Below are 20,831 nucleotides of genomic sequence, written 5' to 3'. Positions count from 1 at the left end.
GAACATTAATTTTTAATTATAAAAATTAGTCTGTCCCATTTGACTGTAGAACTATACTCATGTGGTTTAACTCAGCTCTACAAAATCCTCCCTTGAATTCCTTTTCGGTGCTCCAAATGCGGCCAATCTCATCCCTCTGCCTGAAAATAGCTTTAATTTTCACATCCACTGAAAGACGACTGCATAATTTTAACCTGATGACCCTAGGCACCATTTTGCTACTGTGATTTCCAAATCACAAAAATGTAGTGCTTAATACATTACACACATATACGGTAGCATACAATGAAACACCAATAACCACTGAATTCAAATCTGTGTATTATTTCAGGATTAAAAATAATAAAGATTGTAAAGCGTTACACATTTTATTCTAATGTGAATGTCTGCATCATCTGCAATATAATTGCCTGTCTCAAATTTACATATGAATTTGCAGGCCCACATTTGCTAACAGCAACGTTAAGGTGGTGTCTGGATAAACCACAAATGAGGTTAATAGGGTGGGAAGACTGGATTCCTTCAACCTTTTCCAACATCATTTAACGTTTTCCAGAAATCTCAGAATTGCTCGGATTTTAATTTTCCAATTGATTTCATTGAATTTTCTAAATTCTGGTTAAAAATATTAGTACAGGTAGACTATCCTTTATCCGAACTTCCGAAAACCGAAAACCTCTAAAAACCGAAAGTTTTTTCGTTCAGCGTAAGTCGTGCGCACGACGCCGACCCCCACCCCCACCCCCGACAAATTTCCCAGTCTTATAAAATACCTTCTGAAATCCGAAATTTTCCGAAAACCGAAACACGGCTGGTCCCGAGGTTTTCGGATAAAGGATAGTCTACCTGTACTTAAAAGTCTTCTGGCTACATGCAGCTGAGTTTACAAGAAGTTGCAATAATGCTGGGTATGCATGCAATTGATACAAGTATTCATTCAGTGCTTTCTACTATACGGGTTACTTTTGCTTCTAACCAATTCCTGTTAGTTATAGAAGTTACCAGATTTACTGAACTCAGTTGCACAACTTGCCTTGGTGGGATCTGAAAGACCTCCAAGTTGTTAGTCTATTACCATAACCACTAGGCTACTGTACCTCACCCAGCACAATCAATTCCACCACCTCCAGGGCTCTGTAATGCTCACAAAACTCCAATGTGAGCCAACACACCCTGCACCCTCCCACCTACACTCCCAACAAATTCCCACTCTGTACCATGCTAGTTTCCACATCAAGGACAACACAGGAAGTTATAGAGCCTGCAAACAAGACCTAGGCAGGCCGACAGTATAACAGAAGGGTGAGCACTACAGAAGTAGACCCTCACAGCTACTACCTGCAGTAGAATATACAAATGCCATTAAGCTTAAACTTCCATAAACTAAAAATAATTGTTATTAATACAGCATTTTACCTGTAGACTAGAAGCCCAACTCCTCTATTATCCATTAATATGTTTAGTTTGGAGATAAAGTGCAACTCAAATGTAAAGTCAATTATTCAAGATTTAAATTGATCAGTGGTTTATTGAAATATAAAACAGAGAGCAATTAGGAGCGTAGAACCCAGCCACCTCACAAATTTACTCCCATCCGAGGGGGGTGTGGGGGCGAGGCGAACGACAACGAATGATGGCGGGATGGTTGTTGAGGAGCATTCTGCTGCTCATGTTCCGATCTTGCCCCTTCATTTAGCAATGCTGTGTAGCAATCCAGAAAGCCAGGAAGAGCAGGACAATCCTCAAAATCCAAGCCCATGCCTATCCTATATGGAGCAATTTCCCCCCTCCCCTGGCCAACATACAAGCTAGCGCAAATTACACCAACTGCAAGACGATATACCTCCCCCCACCCCATCGTAGTGAAGCACAATCCTATCCATAAAATGGGGGCGAAACATAGTATGTGGGGCATATAACGATAGGATGCAGGGACTTCAAATGGATTTTAGGAAATACCAGGCTGTCCTGAACCCATTTTTGGAAGTCATAGGATGTAGACCCCCTCCCCAGAGTGAAGTCATAAATTAACAGCCCCCCCCCCCCCCCCACCCTGCAAACCACCAGTCCACAAATGCATTTCTCTGCAACTACCATGCAACAAACTGTTTACTGATTTCATAAATATACATACTCTTAAAATATATATATATTTTCCTTAAGAGTGCATATGCATTATTCCTGGAGTTGACAGCAACCAAAAAAGGGGGGAGTTTGTTGGCCCAAAGGAGTAGAATGTGGGAAAATGTGAAATTGTCCATTTTGGCAGGAAGAATAAAAAAGCATATTATCTAAATGGTGAGAGATTGCAGAGCTCGGAGATGCAGAGGGATCTGGGTGTCCTAGTGCATGAATCGCAAAAGAAGGTTAGTATGCAGGTACAGCAAGTAATTAGGAAAGCTAATAGAATGTTATCATTTATTGCGAGGGGAATTGAATACAAAAGTAGGGAGGTTATGCAGAGCATTGGCGAGACCACATCTGGAGTATTGTGTACGGTATTGGTCTCCTTATTTAAGGAAGGATGTAAATGCATTGGAAGCAGTTCAGAGAAGGTTTACTAGACTAATACCTGGAATGGGCGGGTTGTCTTATGAGGAAAGGTTGGACACTGGAGTTTAGAAGATGACTTGATTGAAACATACAAGATCCTGAAGGGTCTTGACAGGGTGGATGTGGAGAGGATGTTTCCTCTTGTGGGAGAATCTAGAACTGGGGGGGTCACTGTTTAAAAATAAGGGGTCACCCATTTAAGACAGATGAGGAGAAATTTTTTCTCAGAGGGAGAGTCTTTGGAACTCTCTTCCTCAGAGGGCAGTGGAAGCAGAGGCTTTGAATATTTTTAAGGCAGAGGTAGATAGATTCTTGGTAAGCAAGGGGGTGAAAGGTTATCAGGGGTAGGCGGGAATGTGGAGTAATCAGATCAGCCATGATCTTATTGAATGGCGGAGCAGGCATGAGGGGCCAAGTGGCCTACTCCTGCTCCTAATTCGTATGCTCGTATGTAATTACTTTTTCCTAAAATTATGTTCCTAGGATAAAATATACTTCAGTTATTAGAAATGTAGTTTTAATAGATTGCGTTAAGACCCACGCATCTCACTAAAAACTTCATTCCAATTAGCAACTAACACCTTGATTTTCAATCTACCCTTCCTTATAGAAAGCTCATTTAACATTCCAACATTTTAAAATGTATACAAGATTGTTTAAGCTTAAACACATCACCTGAGTCCCATCCCTTCCATATCAAAATTACTCCACAGAAGTCCCAACCCACAATTGAAACACTGATCCAGAGTCCCTCTTCTAAATAATTAGCTGAAGTTGGCCAATTCTACAGGCATAGTTACCTTTGGATTTGCAAGCAGATCTAATCACAAGCTGGAACAAACTGAATGCAGAAATATTCTATTGTGGTGTGCTTAAATTTTGAACCACAAAACTTCCCCAGGTACTTCCAGAGTGAGGTGACATTATAGATAAAATTCCATTTAACATGACCAACTAACACTAGACATTTGACAACCTCTGACGTCTTTAGTTTGGAATATTAAAATTCCACTTAATATTTTGAACCAAGTATAATTTCAAACAAAAATTTGGGACCAAGTATTTTCGCAAAATTGTGTTTATTGCATAAATTGCGAAAATTAAAATGCTTGAAACCATTTAAAATGTTTTACAAACAGAATCCAAGGCTTATATTACAAAAAAATCTAAATACTGTAAAGCAGCAAATGTTAGCAACAATGGGTTTAACTGTTTAAAGAAATGTTTGTGACTACACAAAATGCATTTCTCGTATGCAAGTCTTTGTAAAGTTCACACTGTAGAAATTATTACCTATTCTCAGGATCATCGTCATAGTCATCACTGGCACACTGGGGGACATTTTTTGATTTGCCCTCTGCTTCATCACCTGTAAAGACACAAAACTAAATTTTAGTTACGAGTCCCTACAAAATTATAGTTCATTTATTAGTGCTTTCATTAACTTTTACAATACTTCTAAGCAGTCATAATTGTATAGCTAAGTAAACAAAATCATAAAACATGGCTGAAAACTACCATTCAAGAATCTTAAAACAGAGCTAAATGCCTCAACTTCTTTTCACATTTTATATGCTCGAATCGAGCTGTCAGAATTAGGGAATCTATTCCCTAATACAAGCAATATTGTCCCCCTTCACCTTGTGAAGTCAACTGGAGTGTGATATAGCACTTGAGCAATGGGATCCAGCAGCATATACAATGGACAATATAACTGGAGTGTGCTTAGCCCATACACAATCAAAATATCAAAACTACTTGGGTGCCAGTAAAGCCATTCTGCTTCAAATCATATTCTTTCAGTTTACATTCATGTGAGAGATTAGTGGAAGGATTGTAATCAGGATTTTATTGCAAAAAAAAAGGAAAATAAAATTATATCTGGCAACCTTTAATTTGAAAGCAGAGTTAGATTGGCAAATGCTGAAGCTATGCAAGTTCTAAGAACCACCCTGAAGCTGCCACATTTTTATATGTAATATAAAGTAACAGTTGAACAGGAAACTTACTTGCGGAATAGTTAATTAACAAAACATTAATAGTGATGAGTCAGTTGTACACATTAACTATACAAAATGTCACTGGACCAACACTTCGTCATACGAGGGTGGAGTTCTAGACAAAGCGGTAGTCCCCAGACAGGATCAAATCCAACAACTAACAAAAATGACATCAACAGATTAATTGGTTAACTCTACTGGGTGGTAATGAGACCGACGCAGAATAAAATGAATTGTTTTTTTTAGGACACCCAACATGGCTTCAAAAAAAGTAATGTCTTAGAAATTTGATTATATTATTTGAAGCAGTCACCAAGATGGTGGAGGAGGGAAGCCCAGTAGACATTGTCTACACAAGACTTTCAAAAAGCTTTTGACAAGGTACCGCACAAGAGGCTTCTTTACAAGATCGAAGCCTCTGGTATTCGTGGTAATATATTGAGCTGGATTGAGAACTGGCTGGAAAGCTGTAGACAGGAAGTAGTTATAGATGGATTTGGATCGGTTTGGAGACCAGTGGTGTTTCGCAGGGATTGGTGATATTTACAATTTTTATAAATGATACTAAGATTTCTGTGAGTGTTAGAACTATAGACAATGCTCAAAGGCTTCAGGCAGATCTTGATGTGTTGGGGGGCTGGGCTTGTGACTAGCAAATTATGTTTAATTTGTAAAAGTGCTGTGTTATGCATGTGGGTAGGGTGAATGCAGAACACACATACAGCCTTCAGGGAACAGCATTAAAGCAGGTGAAGTTAAAAAAAAAAAATCTGCCATTCTCATGCATAGATCTCTAAAGGTTCATGAGCAATGCAGTGAAGTGATAGCTAGAACAAATAGGGTGCTGGGCACATTTAAGAATATAACATAAGAAATAGGAGCAGGAATAGGCCGTTTGGCCCTTTGAGCCTGCTCTGCCCTTTAATAAGATCATGGCTGATCTACCTCATTTCACTTTCCCTGCACTATCCCCAGATCCCTCAATTCCCTTAATATTCTAAAATCGATCGATCTCTGTTGCGAATATGCTCACAGCCCTCTGGGGTAGAGAATTTCAAAGATTCACCACCCTTCGTGAAGAAATTTCTCCTCATTTCAGTCCTAAATGGCCGACCCCTTATTCGGAGACTGTGACTCCTGGTTCTAGACTCCCCAGCCAAGGGAAACATCCTCCCTACATCTACCCTGTCAAGCCCTGTAAGAATCTTGTATGTTTCAATGAGATCACCTCTCATTCTTCTAAACTCTAGAGAATACAGGCCTAGTCTACTCAATCTCTCTTCATAGGACAATTCCCCCATCCCAGGAATCAGTCTGGTGAACCTTCGTTGCACTCCCTCTATGACAAGTATATCCTTCCTTAGTTAAGGAGACCAAAACTGTACACAATATTCCAGGTGTGGTCTCACCAGGGCCGTTTATAATGGCAGTAAGACGTCTTTACTCTTATACTCAAATCCTCTTGTAATAAAGGCCAACATACCATTTGCTTTCCTAATTGCTTGCTGTACCTGCATGTTAACTTTCAGTGATTTGTGTACAAGGACACCCAGGTCCCTCTGAATACCAACATTTCCCAATCTATCTCCATTTAAAAAATGCTCTGCTTTTCTATTTTTCCCAACCAAAGTGGCTAACTTCACATTTCTCCACATTATATTCCATTTGCCATGCTCTTGCCCACTCACTTAGCCTGTCTATATCCCCTTGAATCATCCTCAGAACTTACATTCCCACCCAGTTTTATACCATCAGCAAACTTGGATATATTACATTTGGTGCCCTCATCCAAATCATTGATGTAGATTGTGAATAGCTGAGGCCCATTTATAGGACAATTGACTGAAGAACAAAGCATACTATTTTGTCCTTAAGACCTTAGTCAGGCATCAGTTAGAATACTGTGCTCAATTTTTGTCTCCACACATGGTGAGTGAGAGGCGCTTTGGAAAGGGTGCAGAGAAGGGCCACTAAAGAGCTGGAACTTTACACTTTACAGAAGCGTAGGCTTAGGGGTTAACTGATTGAGGTTATAAGATTCAAGTTGACGGTTTGTTCCAATTAAATAGATCAGGGGTCACAATGTTAAGTTGTAACAGGCCTCCGTTAGCTGTCAGGAGGTAGTTCTTTTCCCCCCCAGACAAAAGTGGACCTCTGGAACAGGCTGCTGCCTCGTGAGGTGGATGTCAATGTGTTGAATTCCTTCAAGCGAGAGCTAGACCTGTTTCTGGCTAGGGCAAAGATTACCTCTTGCAAAAGATAGGTACTGCATAGAATTATCAGGGCCAGATTGATCTCCCGGACTAGCTTTGATTGCCAATCATTGTTTGGGGGTGGGGGGGGGGGGGGTGGCTGGAGAGGAATTTCCCATATTTCCACCACCCCCAAAATGAGCCTGGATTTTTAGCTGGTTTTCTGTCTGTCTCTCTCTCATGAGTTTTGGGTGGGGTGAGGTGGTGTGTGTATATATTGTGATATAATCGTGTGGGACAAGCTGACTGGACCACAGGGTCTTTTCCTGTTCGTCAAATTTCTTGTTTGTAAAAAGATGACCGAACCAGCAGTAGCATGCAATTGTTTTCCTTTAGATGTAGGATAGGATAGGATAACACTTTCCTGGTACTACAACAACGCCCACCACACTATTTAAATGCCTTGAAATGGAAAAAAAAAACTACCCCTGAACTGCTGGAATATATAGACATTTAGCAAAGCAAATGAAGCTCCACTGTAAACTGTGTTTTAGGATTGGTGCTACTGTCAAGCCAATGCAGCAATGATATTCAATGTAATCAAAATTTGGAGATGATACCATCTTCAAAGAAACTACTTAAAACTTCCAAGGGGAAAGATCCTTAAAATTCCAGATTATGCCAGCATTTAGCAGTTTTGTTAATCCACACCGCAACATTGGTTTCAGGAGAGATAGTGTTCCACAAGCAGAGATTACATATTTACCAAAGACTATTTCTGAAAAAAGTTTGCAAAGAGGAGTTGGAAGAAAGATGCATTCATCTCAGCTGTACGTACTGCAAATTATCAAATGAGACAGGTTTCTGCTAGGGTGAACCATTAGATTTGTAAATAAATTTTGGTCCAGCATTGTGAATATTTTTCACTTTCCAACTTACAGGAAATGTAATAGTATCCTACATGTCCTTCAGTCAACAATTTAGCACAATTGAGGTCAATAGTTAGGCCTGGGCTATGCTAAAAGACACCAATTTCAGTTTGTAAGAGGTATGATCTACTTATACCATGCTTTGAAAACAGAAAACTACACAAATGCAAGAACAATAATCACAATAAAAGTACACCAACCTGATGACTGGCAAAAACCTGATCGTGCAGCAAGCTCAATATTTTCCGTGATAGGCTTTATCTTTTGTTCATCACTGCTTCCTTCTCCGGGCAAATCCTGCTTGTCCTCTTCTTCAGCTTCATTTCCATCCGACGAAGATGAAGAACTTTGCTTTTTTTCCACAGCTCGTTTTTTCCGTTTTAATTTTGCTGCTTTTTCCTTAGCAGATTTTGTGGTAACTTTCTCGTCATCTTTGGATGAACCATCCCCATCCTCCTCGGTTCCGTGTTTTTTTGCTTTCTTTGAAGATGATTTTTTAGCTGTATCGATTTTACTCAAGTTCTTGATTTCCTTTTCTAGGTCAGAGTCATAGTTGGAAGAGTCTGAACGATGTTGTCTTTTTTTGTTAGCAACACTAATCCTTTTACTGGTTCTTTTTCTCTCCTTTCCACCAAAATCTGAACTCGAGGATGAGCACTTTCTTTTCCGTTTAAGACTATCAGTTTTACTTGCCTGTGGCATTCGCTTACGCAGACCAAACAGACTTGTCCTTTTAATAATTTTTTGGGATGAATCACTATCTTTGTTATCTGCATCTGATGAACTTTCATGCTTCACTGCTGCCTTTTTCAATACCTCAGGGATCTCATCGGAGTCAGAGGTAGTTTGCACACCAGCTTTGTGTGGTGTATCTGACTTATCAGGATCAGATTCTTGCACCTCAGACTTGAGATTTTTGTTGGATGTTTTTGATCGGCCAGTCTTGACTTTTCCTGAAGAGTCTACTTTCTCTTTGTCTTTAGTTCCCTTTTTCGGTCTCCTACGTCTTTTACCACCACTATCAGTGTCTTCTTCAGATCTGGAGTTCACAATTCCTGCCCCACCAGGGCGCCTCAGAGGTGTAGTTTTTATGCGAGGTGAACGTCTGGTATCAATGTCCTCTGACAGAACTGATGCATCATTTGCAGGATCATTTTCAAGGTCATCTTCAATTACTTGATCAGATTTTTTCTTCCTCTTTTTTGAAATTTTTACATTGCCCTTTTGAGGTCTTTCCACACTTTTTTTGCCTTTAATTGAATCCTCTGCAGCACTGATGCCTTCTCCATCCCCTGCATCATCATGGCTACCATCTCCAGATCCCGCATCATTGCCATCACCTCCAACCCCCGCATCATTGTTGTCGTCAGCACTCTCTGCATCACGCGCTGCGGCATCACCTTTGTTTTCATCACTCCCATTATCTACTGCGGCATCACCATCACTCCCATTATCTACTGCGGCATCACCATCACTCCCATTATCTACTGCGGCATCGCCATCACTCCCATTATCCACTGATGCTTCAGCATCATCTTCTCCAGCCACCGCGTCATCACCTTCGCCAGCCACTGCTTCAGCATCATCTTCGTCAGCCACTGCTTCAGCAGCATCTTCTCCAGCCACCGCTTCATCTTCACCAGCCACCACGTCATCGTCTCCAGCCACCGCTTCAGCAGCATCATCTCCAGCCATTGCTTCAGCATCTTCTCCAGCCACTGCTTCAGCAGCATCTCCAGCCATTGCTTCAGCATCACCTCTTTTACCCTTCTTGAACAATTTTTTCTTACATGCACCATGTGCAGTTTTCTTACACCTCTTGAGTGAAACTGGGGTCAATTTTATTGAAAGTTCACACTTCATTGAAGATTTTACACTGGAATCAGAGTCCAGCTCTGAGGATTTTCCAGAATTCTGACTTTCAGCAGGTGCCTTAGCTGACGCATTATCAAGCACTGTGCTGTTACTTGCAGAATTATCCACTGCATCCAGATCTGGTAGCAACGAGTCAGTTGCCTCAAACAGACCTTCAGTCAGTGAAGAAACAGATCCCATATCCAGAGCTTCATCTAAACTGTTAAGCAATGTTGCTTCTGCCATCTCGGATTCTAGTTCGATGCCTGTACTTTCACAAGCAGGATCAGCTTCTTCATTTTTGACCAACAGATCATCATTGGAGGCAGAGTCAGTTTCAGCGCTGACCATTTTTGAATCCAGAATTAATTTATCAGTTTGTTCTACTGACATGATTTGTTGTTCTTCAGCAGCCTTGTCTGGTTCACTTGAAACGCCTGACACTTCCACCTGATCAGATTGATCTTCAGCTGAAACAGAGTTTTCTGCAATTGTCTCATCAGGTAATAAATCATTCTCATTGTTAGTGGAATCCTGTACCTCAACTTTGTTAACACACTCTTGTAATGATTCAGTAGGTTTCTTATTTTGTTCCATTTCCAAGTCTCGAGTCTCTTTATCTAAAATTTCTTCCACTGCAAGATGGACTTTCTTTAGATCTCCGAGCACAGACTTAAAAGCTTTCAACTGTCTCATGTTTACATTCGGCTCAGACTCATTTAAGTCTTTTTGTTTTAAAAAATTAATAAAACTAATATTAAAGTTGGCTGTTGTATCAATAAGTTTGCGAGCCTTCTTCAGAAGTTCTTTTGGTACTTTTAATGCCTTATAAGAATATGTAAAATTTCCAGAGCCTGGAGAAAGAGCTTTTAATGAACCTGCATCTTTTTCCTGTCCGTTACAATCTTTATTGGAAATTTTTTTTGGAGTACTTTTATACTCATGATCTACAGACTTGTCACTGTCATGAGGACCCGGAGATTTGCATTTATCACTGTCCAGTTTAAATTTATCGAAGTCTTTCTTCTTTCTGTTTTGTTGCCACAGCTGATCTAGGCACTCAAACACACTGTCACAAGCAGTGACCAAATCCAGTAAAGGCTCTGGATTACACACATAGCAGTACCACTTTTTGTTTTCATCCATAATATTGGATAGCTCCTTCCTACCCAGGTTTCGCAAGATGCAGCTTTTGCAAAATGCATTGTGACAAAAATCACAACAAATCAAATTTCCACCTTCAGCACACCATCTGCAATATAGAAGAACAAATGTGAAGAGTAGAATAAAAAAAACAGGCTGCACATCAGGAAAGTAATAATCTTGACACTTGAAATAAAGAGTTCTTCAGTAGAGGACCAAAGCTAACAATTGCAACAGGGACAGCAGTGTGTCTGGGGACCATACCCATGTCATCAACATGCAGCTTCAGTACATAGCACCCGTTAACTTTTTCTTCTTGAAGCTATTTAACAATAAGCATTTAGATACTGAAGCCCCATTAAAAACTTCTCAATCTCTCTCCTGCCTTAAACTGTTGGTGACAAGGGTGGGGTGCCAAGATACAGATGCGTCAGCGTCCAGCTCGCCGTAGATCAGTGTTATCATATCATTGATATAACTCAGCCATGCACAGCCTTAAACATATTCCGCTTTGGGAGCAATTGCTGAATCCGGCGCAAATTACGTCCATTTTGAAAAATGCCCCCCGCCCCGGCGATTCCGCTCAAATCATTAGCATATTGAACACTAAAATCTGCCATGAACCAGCGTAATCGGGCATGCACTTAATTAAAAAAAAAAAATCTACTTCAAAAAATTTTCCTTCATATCTTTAAGTGGTAACTTGGTGACATTTGATTAAAACAGCTGAAAACAGGTTTATCACAAAAAATATGCATTTTTAGTCAGTGTCAATCCACCATCTGAGTAACCCGGTTTTAAATTACCGAAATGTAAAACTATTTCCTAGTTATATTGGGGTACATTAGTCAGTTTCTTAGTAAATTAAAATAAAAATCACATTTAAAAGCTTTTAAAACGTACCTTCTAGTGTCCTTGCGCCCAAAAGATCCAGCTTCATTTTTAAAGCCTCCCTGAAGGCCTGCAAACGAGCGCAATTAGTGGAAATTCCCTATGGTGATTAATTCACCCTGGGAGCATGGCCTATTTTGTGGGTGGGACTTGCTTCCAGCTCAATTTTTTTTCTTTAAAACTAGCGCAAAAGATCACAGAAACGCGAGTTGCACTGAACGGAAATTGTGCTTAAAATCCCACAATCTTTTGCCCCCGGTTACTGTGATTTCAGCCAAAATGCCCCGAAAAAAACCAACGCAATATATATATTACCTGACAAGCTCAAAATAGGGATTAAAACTGGTTTCATAAATTATCTTTCCACATTTTACTGGTTCAGAACTTATGGTTGATTTTAATCTAGCTGGAATGACGTGCAGGATTCATGCTCTCTCTTTCACAACCCCCCCCCCCCCCCACCAATTTTATTCTCTCCTCTTCCGAAAATACTGATTTTTGTTGGGACATGGTTTCTGAGGTTCCAGCAACCCTGCACACACAAGTGGCCATTCCTCATGTTTGAACTTGGAGAGTTCAGCAACAGCAGATTTGACCACGAGGGCATCACAGCCAAACCCCAATCCAGTCATCACAAGTACAGTTTCCAGCAGAGGGGCAATGGATAGCAATTAGTGGTGGAAAACCAAGATTAATTTTTTTCCCCATCTTGGCTACATCCCCAAAAAATGGGGGATCAAACTGGAGATTTTCTGGTCTGTATGGCTTAGAACTGCACTAAACCCACAAGGCATCAGGTTGAGCTCCTTAATAAAAAAGGAACATAAATTAAAATTCCACTCTGGAACTTGTTAGCTTCAGACATACAGCCCTGTTGAAATTTGTTTAGGTCTCAAGTTTTAGTACAATTGACTGGTACAGCATTATGGAAGGTCAATTTTTAAAACACAAATTCAGCTAACAATACAGGAAACTTTGTGCTATCCGGCACCCACGGGACCAAGCTGCTGCCGTTGCCTTAAAACTGCCGTACTCTCCAGAGTTAATGTTGAGAGATACGGAGATTCTTATCTCCGTATTTGACAACAAACACTGTTGCTTAGCAACAGCTTCTAAACACTCAGGTGTGGCCCTAAAGCTCTGTAGCTGAAGCTGTTGCTATAGCTACAGACCTTGCACAGCTTGACTGTTCAAACAAAGAAAAAAAATCAAACAAAAAGAATAAAAAACGGCTGCTGATTTTTGCCGGTGGCTCCAGATTGCCGGATAGCTCACCTCCGGATAGCACAAAGTTTCCTGTGCCATGGATCTGGAACTGTGCACCTCTGAACACATATCTGCTGCCAAACCATGTTTCATTTCAGATTCTACATCTGTGCTGTAGTTAATAACTCATCATTTGACCCCCCCCTGCCAATTAAGGGGTCCTCAGGGCTTTTCCCTCACCCCATTTTTGTTCATATTAATGACCTGCTCCACTAATCATTGAATCCTAACCAGTCTCCTCCTCTTGTTTTCACACCATATTCAACATTTAAGCCCACATAGCCTCAGTGCACACATCAATTCCTCTTACTGCACAACCAACATCTCAACCGCTAATGATCTTTGAATGGACAATAAAAACCTCGTTTCTTTCCATTTTTAAACAGACATTTCTTCACTTTACAGCTAATATCTTGCTTTTGATGATTCGAACCGTAGCCCGGCATTTTCCATAATCCTGGTCAATCGCCTCTGACCCCAAAATGAACTCCCATGAGCTTGCCATTTCTAAAGCTTCTTCCAAGTTCAACTTTCTTTTTCAATGACAAGCCCTCGTTAACCTAACAGTTAAAACCCACCCAAAATTTGAAAACTGCTCCCATATCTAGAGAGGATACAAAAAATGTTTGCTGTCTGATAAGCAATCCATCGGCTAATTGCAGACTCCAAGCTTTATCTTTTGCAATCATTCTGCCTCCCCATATTTTACAAATACGACTGCACCAGGGGGAGTGTTTGTCCTTTCCTCCCTTCTTGCATACATGTAATTCTACACTACATTCTCCTCCTCGCACCCTCACAATGCTGAAATTAAGATGCATCACTCCATTTCCTGCTTTAGCTCTTTTACCAGGATCTACAACGGCCTCACTCTTTCCTCCCTTTAAAGTCCAAGAATTGCATCACCCAAGTGTTCAACCTATTACACGTGAACCATGTGCAGCCTGAGCCCTAGCTATCTGACCCTTAAAAGGTTCAGGCAACTCAGTCCTACTTGAGCTTATATTTATTTGTGCGGTTTAAATTTTGTCAGGTCTAGAGGAGCAAAAAAAGTGTCATTTCTGGCACTGTTAGTGAACCATTTGAGTTTTACAACACTTTTACTGATACCAGCTTTTTATTTCCAATTTTTAAATAGAAGACCAAGAAGCCACCCAATCAACCCAACCCTGTCAGCTGAAATATTAGGCATGTATATAGGAGCGAAATGCAAATTCAAGGGACAAGAAAGTAGACTACCCACCTGCATTGCTCATCCATATCATCTGCATCTCGGCTAATGTCATCACTCATATAGTACTTATGACAATTCTGTAAAATAGGAGAAATACATTAGGAATTAATAAGGGTGCATTAAACTGGTTTCTGTAATGCACACAAATATAAACCATATATCTGTAATATATTAAAATCCTTAAGTTGGTAATGCTGTAATATCCCAAGTATATTAAAATCAACGTGTAACATGGTAACCGTAACACCAGTTGTTCTTATTTGCTCCAAAGTGGCATGTTACAACAAGCACCTCTAAAAGGCATACCATTTTCACAGATTTAACAGTGAACAAGGCATGGGGAGATTCATTAAAATATATCTATATACAATATATTAAAAAACAGTACATTCATTGAATGCTCCATTTTAGAGACCGGCAACCATCTCCTATGTTGAAATGTCAGCATTTGGTCATCATTTCCCGTCATACTTCCAGGTGCCCTCTCAATAGGATTTTCCATTACTAATTGTGCAGCCATTAGCAGTCACATTCCAGGTCATGCCAGCAGGTCTACCTCCACCCCCAGATAAGAGTTTCAGAAGCTCTAGATCCCCATAGCACAATCACAATACAGCTTCAGAGCCTCCTTAGCCCTAGATGCAGCCAACACTGCAACCTCCCTCCGAGATACAGCTAGTTCCTACCCACTAGCCTCTCCTTGCAATTAAATAGTTGACCTGCAGCTACAGGTTTTAACCTGTCTTTTAAGTCTTGAATAATAATGATTCAGCCTCCTGTCCCAGCCAGATACAATTACCCTGACTGGGCCTTTGGATCCCTTGCTGCTGAATAATTTTTTTCCTGCATCTTTTAATTAAAAAAATACTGAAAAGCAACGTTGATAATTGATATACCTATCAATTCAGTTCATGAAAAGCGACGAGTTAAGTTAGTAACTATAGGTTTTTATTGGCTAAATAACAGAGCCCACCCTCGTGGGTGATCTGATCCAACAAGGAGGAATACCAGCCAGTCGACCACCTTTATACCTGGGCAAGCAGGCGGAGCCATGGGCGGAGTCAGCTGTGGTCAGCCCAGGTATAACAGCGTGGCAAGAGGTAACCTTGTGTAGTGATACAACAGTGTAAACAGTGATAACCATAGTGTAACGATATAAACAGTGATAACCATAGTGTAACGATAAAAGTGGTTTACCACATTCACCCCTTGTTTAAATTTGAGTCCGGCGGGGTGAAGTGTACTACCAGTTCGGGTATGTCAGTCTATCCGGAGGCCTCGTAAGCCTTTCTGATCAGCGCAGCAGCGGCGGCAGAGGTGTAGTATTCGAAGTTAAGGCTGGTGTCTGCGTGGTTGGCGAAGGCTCATGGGGTTCCGGCATGCTGTCTACCGGGGCTGGATTTGGGGGAGTGGTGGGGGGCAACGGTGGTGTCTCAGGGATGCCCGAGGGTGCGAGGTCTCGTAAGGACACCGTGTCCTCCCGCCCGTCTGGGTATGCCACATAGGCGTACTGGGGGTTGGCGTGCAGGAGGTCCACCCTCTCGACCAGGGGGTCCGTTTTATGGGCCCTCACGTGCTTCCGCAGCAAGACGGGCCCCGGAGAAGTCAGCCATGTTGGTAGCGAGGTTCCCGTAGTCGACTTCCTGGGAAAAACAAACATTCGTTCATGGGGGGGGTGGCGTTAATGGCAGTGCAAAGTAGTGACCGGATGGAATGCAGCGCTGCCGGGAGGACTTCCTGCCAGCGAGAGGTTGGGAGGCCCTTAGACTTTAAGGCTAAGAGAACGGCCTTCCAGACTGTCGCGTTCTCTCTTTCCACCTGGCCGTTCCCTCGGGGGTTGTAGCTGGTGGTCCTGCTTGCAGCAATACCTCTCGCTAGTAGGAACTGGCGAAGTTCCTCGCTCATGAAGGATGAGCCCCGGTCGCTATGTATATAGTTCGGGAACCCGAACAAGGCGAAGAGGTCGTTCAGGCATTTGATGACCGTGGTACTGGTCATGTCTGGGCAGGGGAAGGCAAAGGGGAAACGGGAGTACTCATCAATAATGTTGAGGAAGTACACATTACGGTCAGAGGACGGGAGGGGCCCCTTAAAATCGATGCTCAAGCGCTCGAAGGGGCGGGTGGCCTTGATCAGGCTTGCTCTGTCCGGCCTATAGAAATGCAGTTTGCATTCGGCACAGGTTTGGCAGTTCCTGGTCATGGTCCTGACCTCCTCGATGGAGTAGGGCAGGTTGCGGGCCTTAATGAAGTGGTAAAGTCTGGTGACCCCGGGGTGGCAGAGGTCGTTGTGGAGGGTCTGCAGTCTATCAATTTGCGCGTTGGCACATGTACTTCGTGATAGAGCATCTGGGGGTTCGTTCAGTTTACCAGGCCGGTACAAGATATCGTAATCGTAGGTGGAGAGCTCAATTCTCCACCTCAAGATCTTGTCGTTCTTGATTTTGCCCCTCAGCTTGTTATTAAACATAAAAGCGACCGAACGCTGGTCGGTGAGGAGGGTAAATCGTTTGCCTGCCAGGTAATGCCTCCAGCGTCGTACTGCCTCCACGATCGCCTGGGCCTCCTTCTCGACAGAAGAGTGTCGGATCTCAGGGCCCTGGAGGGTCCTTGAGAAGAAGGCCACCGGTCTCCCCGCCTGGTTAAGGGTTGCAGCTAGGGCGAAGTCGGATGCATCGCTCTCCACTTGGAAAGGGATAGTCTCATCCACCGCGTGCATTGTGGCCTTAGCAATGTCTCCCTTTATGAGGGAGAAGGCTGCGCATGCTTCTGCTGTCAGGGGGAAGGAGGTGGACTTCATGGGGGGTCTGGCTTTGTCCGCATAATTGGGCACCCATTGGGCATAGTAAGCGAAGAGCCCCAGGGTTCTCTTCAGCGCCTTTGGACAGTGGGGGAGGGGAAGCTCCATGAGGGGGCGCATTCTTTCGGGGTCGGGGCCGATGACTCCGTTCTCTACTACGCAGCCGAGGATGGCAAGGCGCGAGGTGTTAAACACACATTTCTCCTTATTGTAGGTGAGGTTCAGCCGTTGGGCCGTACGGAGGAATTTCTCCAGATTAACATCATGGTCCTGCCGGTCGCGGCCGCAGATGGTGACGTTATCTAGATAAGGGAACGTGGCATGCAGCCCGTTCTGGTCAACCATCCGGTCCATCTCCCTTTGGAAGACCGAAACCCCGTTGGTGACGCCGAAGGGAACCCTAAGGAAGTGGTAGAGGCGGCCATTCGCCTCGAAGGCGGTATACTGGCGGTCCTCAGGGCGGATAGGGAGTTGGTGATAGGCCGACTTAAGGTCGATGGTAGAGAATACCCGGTACTGTGCAATCTGATTGACCATATCAGATATGCGGGGAAGGGGGTATGCGTCCAGCTGGGTGTACCGGTTTATGGTTTGGCTGTAGTCGATGACCAGGCGGTGTTTATCGCCGGTCTTAATGATTACGACCTGGGCACGCCAGGGGCTGTTGCGTCCCTCGATGATGCCCTCCTTCAGGAGTCGCTGCACCTCGGAGTTAATAAAAGCTCTGTCCCCGGCGCTGTACCGCCTGCTCTTGGTAGCGACTGGTTTACAGTCGCGGGTGAGGTTAGCGAACAGGGAGGGGGGCGGGACTTTGAGGGTGGAGAGGCCGCAGGTGGTACGCGGTGGGCGGTTTAGGAATTGCTGGTTGTAGACCATGGGAGGATCCACCGTATGCCAAGGTGACACTTTGGAGGTGGCATTGGAAATCCAGCCCTAGTAGGACGGCAGCGCAGAGCTGGGGCAGGACGAGAAGTTTAAAATTTTTATACTCCGTGCCCCTAACCGACAGGGTCACAACACAGTAGCCGCTGATGTCTGTTGAATGGGACCTCGACGCCATCGAGATCCGATTGCGCGTTGGCCGGACAGTGAGGGAGTAGCGGCTCACCGTGTCTGGATGGATGAAACTCTCCGTGCTTCCGCTGTCGAACAGGCAGGTCGTGGCGTGGCCGTTTACTTTGATGTCCATCATGGACTTGGACAGGTGATGCGGGCGAGCTTGGTCAAGTGTGACGGAGGCTAGTGTGTGGCTGAGCAAGCTGCTGTAGTCTGCGGGTGAGGCGGTGGTCGGGTCTGGAGACAAGGTGGCGGTCGAGTGTGGTGAACAAAATGGCGGCGCCCACGACGTTGAACAAAATGGCGGAGAAGATGGCCGCCCCCACAACTCACGAGGCACTGCTGGCGTCGGTGGCCTTGATCAAAGATGGCCGCCCCCACGACACTCACGAGGTGATGCTGGCATCTGTGGCCTTGATGAAAGATGGCCGCCCCCACAACTCGCATGAGGCACTGCTGGCGTCTGTGGCTTTCCCCCTGCAGGCCTTCGCGAAGTGGCCTTTCTTGTGGCAGTCGGAGCAGGTCGCGTTTCTTGCAGGGCAGCGCGCCCTCGGGTGTTTCGCCTGGCCACAGAAGCAGCAGCCGGCGGCCCGATCGCGGGGCTCCGATGTCTCAGCCAGTACCGGGGGTGGCGGTCCCGATCGGTTCCGGGACACAGACGCTGTGGTAGGCCCCAGGGGCGGCGGTGCGAGGGGTATTGCGGCCGGAGTCGGGCCCGAGTCGCGCAGCACAGTACCTGGAGTACGCCTCGAGGTCCCGATGGGCCACTTCCAAGGAGCGAGCGAGGATAGCAGCTGTTTTCAGGTCGAGTTCCTTTGATTCCAGCAGTCTTTGCCGTGAGTAGTCTGACCGAAGGCCTTTCACAAAGGCATCGCGGATATTTCCATCGGTATGTTCTGCAGCTGTTACGGCTTTAAAGTCACAGTCCCTGCCGAGTATTTGTAGCGCCCGTAAGAAATCATCAACCGACTCTCCTGGCTGTTGCGAGCGGGATCTTAGGAGATGCCTGGCGTACATTGAGTTTACAGGGCTCCGGTACTGCTCTTCTAGCAGGTTGAGGGCATCCTCGTATGTAGCAATGTCCCGGATGAGTGCAAATACTTTAGGGCTCACCTGGGCGGTCAGAACTCTTAGTTTGGATACCGGAGGCACGCCGGATTCTCCCAGGTAGGCTTCGAAGCAGCTCAGCCAGTGTTCGAAGTCGAGGGCTGAATTTGCAGCCTGTGGGTTTAGATCCAGGTACGGCGGTCGGAGGGCTCGCAGCCAGGCCGGCTGCTGGGGGTGTTGTAGCTGGCCATTTGGCTGGGGCTGTTCGTTTGGCTGGTCGTTTGGCTGCTCCGGTACAGACATTTCAAAATTTAGCCAATAAAATTGATATACCTATCAATTCAGTTCATGAAAAGCGACAAGTTAAGTTAGTAACTATAGGTTTTTATTGGCTAAATAACAGAGCCCACCCTCGTGGGTGATCTGATCCAACAAGGAGGAATACCAGCCAGTCGACCACCTTTATACCTGGGCAAGCAGGCGGAGCCATGGGCGGAGTCAGCCCAGGTATAACAGCGTGGCAAGAGGTAACCTTGTGTAGTGATACAACAGTGATAACCATAGTGTAACGATATAGTGATAACCATAGTGTAACGATAGTGAACGATAAAAGTGGTTTACCACAATAATGTAACCCCTGCCACCCCTTCATTCACCCTTCCCCCATACTGTAGTGGTGTCACTGTTTCCAGCACAGTGGCTGCTGCTACTTAGCTCCAGCCCTGCTCTTGTACTCTGGGGACCTTCAAATCAGCAGCATCCTCCTTTCTGCCCCACCCCAAACCCCCTCACGCTTAGTTTGGCAGTTATCTCATCACCTTAAATGCTTGATCATGTCACAAACAGCAGCATAAAGTGGCACATATTTCAGTGGAGCAGAGTCTAATTTCAACAGAATATGAACAGCTCATACCTTACAAATAAGAACTTTCAATGCTGGATGCCGCTGCACTGAATCCTTGTGAAAATGGTTGACCTGCTGCCCACAAGCAGTGCAGCTGACTATTCCATGTAGATTCTCATCTGGCAAAAGAAAAATGTATTTTTAAACTGTATGCTTGCTCATTGTTGCATATGGTTGCTAAAATAAGATTTCAAGTACACTACTGGCATTCTAATGTAATCTAGCTGCATACAGAGCAAACTAGATTAAGTGTGCTAGAAGCCAATTCACTTGCTATCCTAAATCAGCAAAAACATTAAACCCCTTTGCCTGGATCACTGACCTAAAATAAAAATATCCATCATAAGCTCCTTCGGAGTCACACAATGCCAATAAACAGCTCAAGTTGTGCTGTTTATCATTGGAATCCCTTCAGATTAGATAGTGATGCATGATGTCACTGGAAGGTTCCGGTTAAAAACCCATGTATATAGAAATACATGCAAGTGACACCAAATCAAACATTAGGTTCTACATGGGTCAGTACAAAGAAGGTTCACTCGGTTAATCCCAGGGATGAGGGGATGGACATATGAGGAGAGGTTGAGTAGATTGGGACTCTACTCATTGGAGTTCAGAAGAATGAGAGGCGATCTTATTGAAACATATAAGATTGTGAAGGGGTTGGATCGGGTGGATGCGGGGAAGATGTTCCTGATGATGGGTGAAACTAGAACTAGGGGGCATAGTCTTAGAATAGGGGCTGCTCTTTCAAAACTGAGATGAGGAGGAACTACTTCACTCAGAGGGTGGTAGGTCCATGGAATATGCTGCCCCAAAAAGCTGTAGAAGCTACATCATTACATAAATTTAAAACAGAAATAGACAGTTTCCTAGAAGTAAAGGGAATTAAAGGTTACGGGGAGCGGGCAGGAATTTGGACATGAGTCTAGGTTCGGAATGGTCATGGCCCTGTGGGTAGCG

At 44.0% G+C, this 20,831-nt stretch overlaps 1 protein-coding gene across 7 annotated transcripts in view; it reads right to left on the bottom strand.

Annotated features, from left to right (window-relative positions):
- Positions 1-20,831, bottom strand: part of atrx (ATRX chromatin remodeler) — a 207,289-nt gene that overhangs the window by 142,817 nt on the left and 43,641 nt on the right. For all 7 annotated transcript variants that reach the window (XM_086000336.1, XM_086000329.1, XM_086000312.1 and 4 more), the window contains 4 exons: positions 19,878-19,987; positions 14,072-14,139; positions 7,875-10,780; positions 3,847-3,922 (listed from right to left, as the gene is read on the bottom strand). In XM_086000336.1, the coding sequence (XP_085856462.1) occupies positions 3,847-3,922; positions 7,875-10,780; positions 14,072-14,139; positions 19,878-19,987 (3,160 nt within the window). The remainder of the gene's footprint in view (positions 1-3,846; positions 3,923-7,874; positions 10,781-14,071; positions 14,140-19,877; positions 19,988-20,831) is intronic.

Source organism: Somniosus microcephalus, chromosome 1 (genome assembly GCF_052327205.1).
Source record: "Somniosus microcephalus isolate GS21.2 chromosome 1, FLI_Smic_1.0, whole genome shotgun sequence".
Taxonomy (NCBI): domain Eukaryota; kingdom Metazoa; phylum Chordata; class Chondrichthyes; order Squaliformes; family Somniosidae; genus Somniosus; species Somniosus microcephalus.
The sequence above is the reverse complement of the archived record's forward strand: the minus strand, read 5'-3'. Positions and strand labels throughout refer to the sequence as shown.